The 13,535-nt window shown below is 45.7% G+C and overlaps 1 protein-coding gene across 2 annotated transcripts; it reads left to right on the top strand.

The window, feature by feature from the left end:
• Positions 1-1,085: 1,085 nt before the first annotated feature.
• vps28.S (vacuolar protein sorting 28 homolog S homeolog) lies at positions 1,086-13,494 on the top strand. 2 transcript variants are annotated; one of them, XM_041582994.1, is made up of 10 exons: positions 1,086-1,106; positions 7,741-7,795; positions 7,937-7,965; positions 8,065-8,102; positions 9,189-9,278; positions 9,413-9,518; positions 11,287-11,388; positions 12,285-12,338; positions 12,599-12,690; positions 12,936-13,494. In XM_041582994.1, the coding sequence occupies exons 2-10, from the start codon at positions 7,759-7,761 to the stop codon at positions 13,051-13,053; spliced, it is 666 nt and encodes a 221-aa protein (XP_041438928.1). In that variant the 5' UTR covers positions 1,086-1,106; positions 7,741-7,758; the 3' UTR covers positions 13,054-13,494.
• Positions 13,495-13,535: the final 41 nt, after the last annotated feature.

Raw genomic sequence — 13,535 nt, 5'->3', positions numbered from 1 at the left:
TAGCCACTCTCTCAGACATACTGTATATGTGTATGTATAATTATTTTATTAGTTCAGCAGCTGGTATGTGTGTTGATGAATTAAAATGACTGATAAAAAAGGCACAAACACATTTGCCGCAGGGTGTGCCACTTGCCTATGCCATGGAAAATGCGAGCCAAGGCTCTGCCAGAGAAACGCTCCTCCTGGTGAATGGAGAGGAAGTGAAGTGAAGGAAATCAGAACGGACATGGGCTTTTGATTCCTGGACCTCTCAGAGGAACAGTGGGAACAGTGAGGGAAGGAGCAGAGAGTCGATCAATAAAGCACCAGTAACCACTTTTACGCACTGTTCCTCTGCCCGTTCTCTATTTCTTTCATTGAAAAAAAAAAAAAAACCCCGTACATTTCTGATTTTCTCTATTAAAATGCATTACGAAGTGCCATGGGTTCATATGCCACCTGTATTTATCCTTTTTACAGAAGAATGAGCTCTGCATAAACCAACCCTCCCTCCCTTTTCCAAGACAGTCTGTGTCAGGCTTTTAGGTAAGGAGGAGTTCATTATATGAAGGGCCTATAAAGTAACAGTACAACCCTTCTGCAACATGTGCTGAGTGAATAGGGCTTGTGCCACTTGAGTTAATTAGAGAGCAATAGGAGATATTTTACCTTGCCCCCCATTCTGGTGCATAAAGAAGATTTCGGGGTGATTTCAACACTGAAGGCAAAAAAGATTGAGATCATTTATATTGTGTAAATAAAGTTTATTTTGCTTAACAAACACAAAAGGGATTTTGTACTTACTGGAAAATCCTTTTCTAGTAGGCCTGAACTGTCAGTGCAGGCATATGGATTATGTCTCAGTTCACCTTTGGAGGCAGGACAGCAGAATTGAGCTCTTGACCCCTCCCATAGGATATACAGGCTGGCTCCACCTCTGTTTTTCAGTTCTGTTTCAAAGCTTGATTAGGTTATGATGAGACAGCAAAGGAAGGACAAGAGACAGCAATATAAGAATAGTGCTGGAGAGATAAGATGGATAGAGTCCTTTCACCCATACTAAAATCAGCCTGGGTGTGACTTACTGCACTGCAAGTTTGGGCCTACTAGAAAAGTATTTTCCAGTAAGTACAAAATCCCTTTTTCTCTAGTTGGCCCTCTTGTCAGTGCAGACGTATAGGGACGTACAAAAGCTCTTCCATAATAGGGTGGGAAGGCTGACTCTCCACTATAATTGTCATTAACTTGTCCTTTATGCAACTTCAGCTTATGAAACTTTTCGGCAAAGTCACGGCCAGTGTAGAGGCAAAAACGTACAGTAACTGGTAAAACTTGATGAAGGTATTGGGTAGAAATCCTGGAACTGTTTGAAGGACTACCTTGTCTTTGTGAATGATAAGCCATGGCTCCTTATGTGACAATCTGCTATTTTGGATACTCTTTTGGCAGATGTAAGATGTAAGAAGTGCGATAAGAAATGCTATCTTCAAAGTCAACCACTTTAGGTCACAGGAGTGAATTGGATCGAAAGGTGGTTTTTGGATAGCGGACAGTACTAGAGAAAGGTCCCCTGGAAGTGTGGGATCCTTAAATGGTGGTCTAATTCGCAAGGCCCCCTGCAAGAATTGTCGAATATCTGGATGGTCTGCCCACTTAAAGTGGAATAGTGTTGATAGGGCTGAGATCTGTGATATAACAGTGCTAGGAGCTAGTCATTAAAGCCTGAAACTAGAAGTATGGTTACAACTTGTGGTGTACTGTGTTTCCAGGTTTATTGTCTTGCCGAGCACCACTCACGGAATGTCCTCCACACTTTGTGGTAAGCTCTTGTTGTAGACTCCTGCCTTGCTTCCATTAGAATCTTTATCACTTGTTGAGAGAATCCCCTCCCAGTCCACAAGTTGGTTTCAAGTGCCAGGCCGTTAAACTCAGGGGTGATTCTGGCCCCTCCGCTGCCTGAGGCGGCAGCAGTTACTGCTGCCCCCCCTCCCCCAGAAATTCGCTCTTAAAGTACCAGGAGCAGCATTTTTGCTGCCCCTGGTACCTAGTGGGGCGCTGCCGCCTGAGGCGACAGCCTCAACTCGCCTCATTGGCGAAGCACCCCTGGTTAAACTGAGCATGGCCAGATCGGGGAGTCGCACTGGCCCCTGGAGTCAGGACCGCCATCAAAAATCGCAGGGCCCCATACGACAAAATTTTCTGGGCTCCCTGGGCTGCACCCACCGCAAGCCCCACCTACAGGTCCACCCCACAAGTCCGCCCCCCACCACACAGTAAAAAAAAATATATTGGTGGTTAGGGTTCCCACATATTAATAAAAAGATATCAGTGGTCAGGGCCCCCCATAAAAACATTTGTGGCCAGGGCCCTCCCATTAAAAAATATTGGTGGCTAGGACTCCACATGAGAAAAAAAATTGGTGGCCAAAATTGGTTGCCCTCCAACATTATGAGAAAATTGGTGGCCAAGGCCCCTTCAACGTCCATGCCTTCCCGAAGTCAGCAGCTCTCAGAAAGATGGGGGGCCTGGCTAATCAAGTAAGTGTGGCATGACTAGGCCCCCCTTACCCTCGGGGCCCCCTACAACTCTCCCCCCCTGATGGCTGCCCTGTCTGGAGTAGTAGGTCCGGTCATAAGGGTAGTCTCCAAGGTCTCTCTATGGACATTCTCATTAGATCTGTGTACCAGAGTCCACTGGGCCAATCCGGCACAATAAGTGTTGTTGTCCATTTCTGATTGATCTTGGCAATTATCCTGGGTAATATTGCTAGTGGGGGAAAGGGGTAGACTTTGTAAAAATTCCACGGAATTACCAGTGCGTCTGTGAACGCTGCTCCTGGATCCCTGGTTCTGGCTCAGTAGTACGGGACCTTGAAGTAGTGCCTAAAGGCTAATACATCTATGTCTGGTACCCCCCATTGGGCGATTATCTGTACGAATACCTCTTGGTAAAGGCTCCATTCTCCTTGGTCGAAGGAAATTCCTACAATTGCGAATCATAGGAATGTTTGTGAGTTTGGATGCATTGGGATGTGTAGGTACACATCCTGTAGGTCGATTGATGACATGATGCATCTGGTTTCCATGAAAGCTATCGCTGACCTGATTGATTCCATCTTGAATTTTTGGTTCTGGATGAATAAGTTTAGCTGTTTTAGGTTTAGTACTGGCCTGAACTTTCCCTCTTTCTTTCTTACCAGGAAGAGGTTGGAGTAGAACCCCCTGAATTTGTGGCAGTGTGGAAAAGTTGTAATGACTCCCGCCTGCTATAATGATTGTATTGCTTGATGGGGGTACCACTGATGGTACAAACCGTCATGTTGGGGAACATTTGAATTTTATGTCGTAGCCTTGACAAATCATTGAAGAACCCAATTGTCGATAATGTGTGTTTCCCAGAAGGAGAGGAATGTAGAAAGAGGGCATTGGGTGGCGCTGTGAGAAGTCATGCTGAGGCAGACATTGTGGCTGCAGGCTACTTGTATCTGTTAGACTGCTGCGAGTACTGTCTAGTATGTGTTGTAGTTTGGTCTGTGTTGGTGCTGCAAAAAGTGGGTGCACGAAAGGAATGAAAATTGCGGTTGGTTGCGGTGCCTGTCCGCCTGGTTGGAAACCTGTTCTTTTCTTCAGATGCATATAGTTCAGACTACGAAAATTAAATAGCACCCATATTAGATGCAGGACCTTCCACTGTGTCTGATAAATCGGGGAGATTCCTGTGCTCTGCCTTAGTGGCCTGTGGTTGGGAAGAGTATTGCTGGATTGTAATTTTAATTCACTCTAAGAATTCCCCTATATGGGATGGCATTTGTGGGTGGCATCGCCTCTGCTGACTTTCCCGGTTGGAATGACATTGGTCTCTTGGGGCAGGGATCCCCTTCTCACTGTCCCATTCCCAGTACTGAACAGTTGTCAGGTATTGAGTTCTGAGGTGGCAGATCTGGTGGATTGGTTGGTTTACAGTCAGAGAAATAAGTAGTCTCTGAGTGTGCTTACATTTTAGCACGTTCTCTGGTCTCTTTGTTGACCTTTTAGCTGATTTGGCCACCTGTATATTTTCCCTTAATTCCTGCAGTGAGTTGGCTCTTTCCATATTGGCAATAGTACAATTTGAATGTATTTTCACCAGTCATTATCTGCACACAGACTTCACGCTGCTGTAGTGAATGCACACTTGGCTCCGGAATGAAGAAAATGGTGGTGCATAGTGATGTCATCATGCTCTTTGTGACCGCATCTTACCTTTCGTGCCAGAATTTTTCATGCACTATGGAATTGTTGTGCGCCAGAATTTTCTCACACCCCAGCAGAATTCGCCGTGTGGCCCATCCCTCCATTTTACTGCATGGCCTACCTTTTGTAGCCTGGAGACCTGTTACCCAGTTTGTTTAGTCTGTTGGCAGCTCTGCATGCCTAGACATATCGTTGCAGGAGTCTGTTATATAGGTAGCTCTGCATACCCATGTTAAGGTTTTTATACTCCTGCTGGATATACAGGTAGCTCAGCGTACCCATTTTAAAATTGGCATACTCCTGTTGGGCATAGCTCTGCATACCAGGCTTGTATCCATGTCTGACAGGAGGACAAAGTGCTAACCCACTTACTGCAATATGCCAGCAAGGAGGGAAAAGCATACAACGTTGGGAGACAGCTGTGCATGCCTCCGTGTGTGATATAATCGTCCATTATGTGCAGCCTTAAAGCCCCAACATGTAAACCCCCCACACACAAACAGATCAAGTACTGAGACATTCACATACATTTCTTTAGCCAATAAAATTGGGCAGAGCATCACGCTGCAAACATCAATCCATAAAAGTGGTTGCATGCTAAAATAATCTGAGAGTTTATGTATTTGTATAATTTTATATTTATATAAATGTTTTTTCAGTTTTTGTTTGCAGCCACATTATACAATTCCTCTTTCTGGATATAATGTTTTGTTTGAACAATAGTCAAATTTATAATTTACAACTTAATAGTAATGGTTAATTTGTTAATTACATTCATGTGATAAATTAAAGATGTTTTATATGCTGAACAGCACCCATAGTGTTAAAATGATCTTGTGTGAGGTCTGTCCTCACGTCATATTCTCTATTCAGGATTTAAATGTGAGAAATTGGTTTGTTCCGAATTTGTGCCGATGATTATGTGTCTCTAGATACGAAACGCGTTAGGACATTTGATTTTAACCTATGGAATAAAGATCGAAATTTTTATCCAACCTGGTGTGTTCGTGCCCATTCGTCCTTTTCAGAGCGTCACATTGGTTTACAAATGCCAAACTACTAAAGGGAACGCAACATCCAAATCTTGTGATACGCGTTGTAATGTTCCTGGCTACAATGAGCATATTTCCATTATATAAGGAGAGAAAAACACCAAAAAACTCAAAAAGTGTGAACAGGAAAATAAAGGAGAAAATGAGCCCTTCTGATTGGGCAGTGCCACACGACATCTGTACCCTACACTCAACCATGTTACTTAAATGCCTGCAATTCATTGGCTGCCAAACGCCCGCCAAAACACATTTGCTCACCAGTATTATTTAGTGTTGCCACCAGCCGGTAAAACACCAGCAAGGGCCGGTATTACAAATTTACTGGCAATGTAGCTGCGGGTAAATTTGTAATACATCAAACAAATGCCCATGGCCTGCACCCAGCCCAGTAAAAACGTACCTTTTTGCTGCTGGCTTGAGTCCAAACGTGCGCTGTGGCCCCGCCCCCTTTGACATCACGACTGGCCCAGCCAATCACATGCCATGGATCCACCCCATTAATTGTCGCAACCCGCCCCTTTGCAGCCAGAGCCCGTCCTTTTATACCCGCCCCCTCCAACAGCCGGTAGAGATTTTTTTGAAAGGTGGCAACCCTAGTATTATTATACCTCCCAACTGTCTCGTTTTCAGCAGGACAGTCCCGCTTTTGACAGCTCAACCCGCAGTCCCGCGTTTGTATTGAAAAGTCCCGACTTTCTCTGAACTGAACAGCCAGAAAAAGATTTCTAACTTTAATTGGCTTTTAAAAGAGAACCCAGAACAGCCACTAGGTGCACAAAGATACTTTTGAAAAAAAAATATATTTTTTGGCCCTCTTGTTATTTCCAAAATGTTGGGTGGTATTATGCAGTATCATTTAGTAACAGCCATAGTGCCACAAAGACAGGACATGGGGGGGATATAGAATATAGAAATGGATAAGATAAAGGGGGATAGGAACAGGGAGAGAGTGATGGGGAGACAGCGGGATAGGCTGAAAGAGGAGCAAGGTACATTTTGCGACCAATCGCGGACCTCGATGCCTCAGCCAATAAGGCGCCTCCGCCGTTCTACCTATCAGATTATATTTTGGTACGTGCGACTCGCGTAACTTTACCGGTCACGTGATGGACCCAGGCGCTCAATCTGGTATCGGGATAACGTCATAGTCTCACCAGGAAGTGATACTGCAGCGAAGCGGAGAGACGGTACCGGTGTGCGACTTGGAGAACGGAACGGAGACGCCACACACACACACAGCTAGACAGGTAGAGACAGCGGCGGGTCAGGTTGCAGCTGAGTTTCGGGGGGTTCATTAGAGACTCGGAGTCCCGGGAGTGTGACTGGCCCCGCGGCTTCTTCATGGTCGAGACGGAATGCCCCTCCAGCAAGAGCGGCTCCCGAACTACCAAGCAGTACACGCCCCACTCTCCCGCTGGGAATCAGTAACTGTGGCAGGGCCCAAATGGGCTGCTTCTCCCGGGGCCCCGCCTCTGCGGAACTGCAATACCTGCTCGGGTCTTGGGGCGTGTGCACTTGATGTTGGACCTGTTGAGGCCCAGCATATCCCTGAGCCTCTTGTAACTGTCCGTGCGATTATAGTCTCAGTCTCTCACATACACAATTGCCATTTTACTCTCTCTCACATAAGCAAGTAACATTATAGTCTCTCACATAAACAAGTTCCATTTTACTCTCAGTCAAGGGAAGTGCTGGTAAAGTTGTGGCTCAGGCTTAGTGGAAATGCCTTGGAAAAACCCAAATAGTTCCGCACTGGCCTCAGCTGTATGTAGCATGGGAACCAATCAGCAGCTGGGCCTGTTTTTGCTTGTGTTACCGCAGGGCTGTGATAGGCTATTGCCTTTCCCCTCCCTGCGCTTCTGGCAGCGACTGTTAGCCACGCCCTTGGCCCAGGATTGGAGCAGGATTGGATCTATGAGTAAATCAAATAAAGGGGATATTAGTTGCACTAGACATATGTATTATTCGTCCGAGCCTTCTGGTACCGGCACACGCTCACCTTACGCATGGATTGGCCCCTGACATGTGAACGTAATAGGGTCTCCCCATATAAGATGTTTGATTGGACAGTAGTACCAGAGACGTAACTACAGAGGAAGCAGACCCAGGTGGTATTGGGGGGCCCCCTGAGGCCCTAATTGGTATAGCATTTCAATAAATATTGGTAAAACAGTTCAACCTCTAGACATTTTGGGGGCCTGAAAAATATGTTGCTGTTGGGCCCAGTAATATGTAGTTACACAACTGAGTTGTACCGAGCCCTGCCCCTGCGCAGCAAAGCAGGAAGCGTTTCATTAAGCAGCAGTGTAAATGAGTATAGCCCCCCTCACACACAGTCTGCCACACTCATCTCACAATCTCACACTCATCATTGTGCCCATTCTTCCTTGGCCCTGTGCATGAAGGGATCAGTACTAAGGTGCTGTTTGTACAAGGGGCATTTTTAGTCACTTCTGGTTTTTATTTTCCTGCAGGTCCCTTGATCTCTCAGGATGTTCCATGGAATTCCAGCACCAGCCAACATTGGAGGTAAGTCACCTGATGTCACAGTTCCAGCGGAGGGGTCTGGTAACTGTGGCACTTACTGCTGGGTCCCTGGAGGATTATCCACATTGGCAGGGGGGTAATGTAACTGTGAGCACTTACCTATCATCTCTGCTTTCCTTTCAGCTCCTGGAAATAAACCAGAATTGTATGAGGTGAGACTGGCCCATTGGATTAGTAGGGCAGATTGCTGTTGGGTGGAACCCCCAGAGCTTGCCATCAGTTGCTGAACCATCTGATTTTTCTCTTTCCAGGAAGTGAAGTTGTACAAGAATGCACGGGAAAGAGAGAAGTAAGTACGGAATCATCCATTACTGACACTAATGTACATTCATTGCCCCTGCCCGCTCCCTCTGGCACCAATACATATTCACTATATTTAATGCCAAAGCTTTACTCTATGTGTAGTCTCTTCCACACATGCTTTTCATTCCTTATACTATCTGTGTAGATATGTCCATTTCCTGAGATAAGGTCACTGTCATAGGGGCTATACTCCTGCAATTTTACTTCCATATTAAGGAATAATGTACCCCTACTGTAAATAAGTATATTAGAAGTCACTGGGGGTCATTTATAAAGTTCGCGCAGCGCATATTTTTCACAAATGGTTGTATTGTGCATGTTTTTTCCTGAATGCTTATATATTGCACTGCTCTGCCCGTCTCAGTTTTTTGCAAATACGCAGGGTGAATAAATTTTCGCAAATGAGACAGGAGTTTGCGCGTGCGAAAATAGCTTTGACAGTAACTTAAATTCGCAGTTTGCGAAACTGTTTTGCGAAGATTTTATCCGCCGCCAAAGTTGTGGCGTAATATGAGTCGCAAAGTGTGCGCATAAAGATTCGCAATTTGCGAATTGTGACATATTTATAAAGCCCCTTTAGACATTCGCATTGTCAATTTTTTTTTGCACCCTCTTATTCAGCTTTATAAATATAACCATGCGCAGGGCAAATATATTCACTTTGCGGCCAATCTGCCCTGCGCAAAGTTTATAAATGACCCCCAGTGAGGGGTTCTGTGACCATATAAAGGCACAAGGCTGCAGGCTGAGTTATACAGGGAACTCTGAGTATCACTCATGTATTATAAGGGATAATGTAACCCCTACTGTAAATGATAAGGATATTAGAAGTCACTGAGGGGTTCTGTGACTATATAAAGGCACAAGGCTGCAGGCTGAGTTATACAGGGAACTCTGAGTATCACTCATGTATTATAAGGGATAATGTACCCCCTACTGTAAATAAGGATTTAGAAGTTACTGAGGTACAGTGAGGCTTCAGAAGCAGTTCCCCTGGCTTTGTTTTTTTGTTTTTTTTAATCCCAAATATTCGTTTCCGTGCGTTGATCTGTTTTTGCAATTTGCCACATAGGTATGATAACATGGCAGAACTGTTTGCAGTTGTTAAGACCCTGCAGGCCCTAGAGAAGGCGTACATCAAGGACTGTGTCTCCCCCAGCGAGTGAGTATGAAGATTGGAGTACCAGGATATTTTCTCTCTAACCCCTCCTATATATTTGTGTTTTACTCCCACCCCTTCTCTTCCCTCTCTCTTATCTGCTCCCCCCCCCCCATGTTCTCTGTCTCCCTATCCAGATACACAGCAGCCTGCTCTCGCCTTCTGGTCCAGTACAAAGCTGCCTTCAAACAGGTGCAAGGGGCCGAGGTTGGGTCCATTGATGATTTCTGCCGGAAATACAGGGTGAGCCCTATAAGCTGCCTTATAACCCGCTGTGCCAATCACATTGCAGTGCCCCTGCTTATTCTTATGGCTATTTACATGGGGGTGGGTTACCCATTGTGCCAGTGGCATTCTCACGTTTGTGTGTGTGTGTGCCTTTAAACATGCCAATTGAGGGCAACTTTACAAATTGTGTACAATGTTTTTCTGCATGTTCAGTGAGTGGCAGTCTGTGAGCATCCGGATAGGTCTTTTGTTACTTGTGTCACTGCTGGGAGAGCCCGGCACCTAAACACACACAAATATATAGGCTCCATTGTGCAAGCATAGGCATTCCCCATACTAAGCTTAGTTCAGCAGGAACTATGTAGGTTATAATGGTTCTGTTTCACTGGGTGGCAGCAGAGGCTTATTCAGGGCATCATACAGACAGGCAGGAAGTTGTACATGTAGATGTGGCACATGTGGTTTTGCTCACAGACCAACCTGCTGCCGGCAGTACATTCATAGGATGTGGGTGATAGGCACACGCTCTGCTCAGGGTGCAGCACGAAGAACATGTCAGGATTTGAGTCTTAAGTGCAATAATCAAATATTGTGTGTGTTCAGCACAATAACTCCAGCAATTGTCTGCTTCTGCTGAACTAGAAATCTCCCTGCACAGTGCTTGGTGTCTGTAATGTACACCTGTCAGTCAGGTAGTGGTTGAACCTTTCCCATAAACAGGTATTCCTTCTGTATTGTGCTTAGTACAGGGGAATTCCTATGCTGCCGTCGTTTTATGGGATATCTCTGTACAGGCTATGAGCAAACTTAGGGGGCTATTCCTGCTGAATTGTGCTTACTACAGCGGAATCCACATGCTGCTGCCATAGTTTTATGGTATCTCTCTGTACAGGCTATGAGCAAACTTGGGGACTGTTCCTGCTGAATTGTGCTTAGTACAGGGGAATACCTATGCTGCCATAGTTTTATGGTATCTATTTGTACAGGCTATGAGCAAACTTGGGGGCTGTTTCTGCTGAATTGTGCTTAGTACAGGGGAATACCTATGCCACCATAGTTTTATGGGATCTCTCTGTACAGACTATGAGCAGAATTAGTGACTGTTCCTGCTGAATTGTGCTTAGTACAGGGGGGATACCTATGCTGAATTCAAATAACTCCAGCACAGGTAGATTGCTCAAGGGATTCCTCCCGTGTTTAATGTTAAGCCAACAATACCGTACATAATTAGTGGTGAGGCCAGGTGTGCAGGTGCAATCTACTGCCTAAATCAGGATACCTATGCTGCCATAGTATTCTAAGGCCTTGTGGGTTTTCTTTAGTAAGACCTTAGGGGTTGTTTTGCAGAGTTCTATGTATGGCTGCATGGCCATGCTTTTTTAGGGGATTATATCACAACATAAGCTTGAGGTCAGATACACAGAGTGGGGGGGAGGGGGGCAGGTAAAGCAAAAGGGAAATAATTATGCACTCATTAGAATTAGAGTAAAAAGGAAAGTTCTAGTGAGCAGAACTTTCCCAATATGCACTTAAATCCTGTTTACTCACTGTAACTCCGCACACACTACCTGGTCATACATTCGGCTTGTTGATGTGCGGTGCCCATTCCCATCCAATCAATGGCCCGATATTGCCTTTGGTGGACATATTGAGAGAAAGATCTGCTTGTTTGGTGACCTCACAAAATGGTGGATCTTCTGCTTAATGGCCACTTTTACTCTATGAGGTGAATACATCCCTGTCTTGTGACTAGTTTCTGCCCCTTTGCTGTGTTGCTCTTTAGCTCGACTGCCCTCTGGCCATGGAAAGGATTAAGGAGGATCGGCCAATCACCATCAAGGATGATAAAGGGAATCTGAACCGCTGCATTGCTGACATTGTATCTGTAAGTGGCCCTGGCTGTTCTGTTGAAGGGTGCGAATTGGCACGGGGTAGGTATGTGCCCAGGGCAAATTGGGAAGGACAAGTGTGGGACAGATGGGTACAGAGACACTGGGGAGGGGAATTTCTTTTATATTATGTCCAGTACTGTGTATAAATATCAGTGAAAATGTTCAAGAACTAAATGAAAGCGTAGGAGGGCCCCTAAAAGTTCTGTTTAAAAACTGCATGGGTTAAAAATTATCCCAGGCCAGGAGAGCAAAGATGGGGTCTAACATGATTACTCTCTGTTTCTTTGCCTAAGTTTGGGTTACTAGCAGCTCTAAAAAGTTAACAGATACTTTTGGATAATTGGTGCTTCTGAAGTCAAGTGCTTGTCTATGGAGACACTGCCCCCCCCCCCCCCGGCCATTCTTCACTGGCGCTATTCAGCCGTTAAGAGATTCACACAATTTTGGCCACTCAGCCTGTCATTTCCTGGCCAAGCTGCTCTTCCAGCCAATCAAAGGGCTCTGCTTAAGGCCTGGGAGACCAAGGCTTGAGAATGGAATGCATCCAAGTCGGGGGGGGGGGGGGCTCAATACACCGGATTTTGATCTCTCTTACTAGTATGTGAGTAAATGGCAGTCCCAAGGGCCACAACCCATGCACCATAGTCCTAAGTCCATTTTTTAAGTGCCCCAAAAGCCCTACCAATGTAGGCTGAATGGCCCTTGCCAGCCACTGGTATTGGTTCATGGCAGGCATTTGGATTTATTCTCAGAATGCCAATGCTTTTGAGTTGTGTGGATGAATGTGTACACACTGAATATGGCTTGAACTCTTGCATTTTGGGAGGGAATGTGGGGCTCATTGCAAGGAATACATACACCATACTAACTCTTCCCTTTGTCTCTCCAGCTCTTCATCACTGTCATGGACAAACTGCGCCTGGAGATCCGAGCCATGGATGAGGTAATACCCCTGTCAGCATGTGCAGCCCACGGGTGTCCTGCTTAGTGGGGTGGGACAAGGGTGCCAGTGTGAATCTGGGTATTAAGGGGAGGGTGCCAGAGTCCCCATGGGTGGAAAGTGGGTTCCAGTATGGTGTGGGTAGGAAGGAGGGTGTCTGTGTGGACCTAGGTTGGAAGAAGGGTATTGAGTACTTGTATCTTTGTGGCCCCTGAGAGTCAGAACTCTCTCTCTTTATAAGTTTATATACAATCTTCCTTCAGATCCAGCCTGATTTGCGGGAGCTAATGGAAACCATGAACAGGATGAGCCACCTCCCACCAGATTTTGAGGGACGGGAGAAAGTGAGTCAGTGGTAAGTATCATCTTTTGGTCTGTCCTCCTGCCCATGCACTAGCCATTGCCCCTCCTGCCCATCACTCCCACTGTTTTCTGCAGCAACTGTCCCTTATCCCCTAAGTCTCACTGTTTCCACATGGCTCCACACAATTTTCATTCCCAGCACTTCCTAAATTGTGCAAATCTCAGGGGAGTAACTCGGGGAACAGTTCCTGCTGAATTGTGCAACTGACAGCGCCTCTCTGTCTCCCTCATGTGCAGGTTACAGAAGCTCAGCAGTATGTCGGCCTCCGATGAACTGGATGATTCTCAAGTGCGACAAATGCTCTTCGATTTAGAATCTGCCTACAATGCCTTCAATCGTTTCCTCCATTCCTAATCTCTAACTGTCTTGCTGCCCACCTACTGGCTCCTAGAGTCTCTTTTCCAACCAGCCTCTCAACTCATAGTGACATCACATATTCCATCAGCCTTCAGCCTCCAAACTCGTCATTCCTTCTTCACTCCAACCAGCCTGGCACCAGAGTTTTTTTTACTGTGCATAAGAGTCTTTGTTGTATTATACAGGAGTTGCAGAGATCAGCCCACCCTTATGGGAAATATATTCAGATGAAACGGAAATGCTATCAGACTTGTTGTTGCCCCCCTGTCTGGGTGCAGTGTTCTGGTTTGATGTGGTAAATAAGCCACCATGTTCTGGCCATTTCATTGGCTTACATAAGCCCTTTGGCACCAAACTTGAAAGGGATTCCATGTCTCTGTATCTCCTACACTAACTGTGCCATTGTTTCTCCAACCTTATTAAAGTTATTTATTACTATCAGTGTATAGGCTCCATTGGTACTGGCTGTTAATTGGGGT

This window comes from Xenopus laevis, chromosome 2S (assembly GCF_017654675.1).
Source record: "Xenopus laevis strain J_2021 chromosome 2S, Xenopus_laevis_v10.1, whole genome shotgun sequence".
Taxonomy (NCBI): domain Eukaryota; kingdom Metazoa; phylum Chordata; class Amphibia; order Anura; family Pipidae; genus Xenopus; species Xenopus laevis.
The sequence above is the reverse complement of the archived record's forward strand: the minus strand, read 5'-3'. Positions and strand labels throughout refer to the sequence as shown.

Coding starts and splice junctions, on each gene's coding strand:
- vps28.S (XM_041582994.1), top strand. CDS start 7,759: ATGTTCCATGGAATTCCAGCACCAGCCAACATTGGAG. Junction 9,519..11,286: donor ATTTCTGCCGGAAATACAGG/GTGAGCCCTATA, acceptor GTTGCTCTTTAG/CTCGACTGCCCTCTGGCCAT. Junction 12,691..12,935: donor CGGGAGAAAGTGAGTCAGTG/GTAAGTATCATC, acceptor CCTCATGTGCAG/GTTACAGAAGCTCAGCAGTA.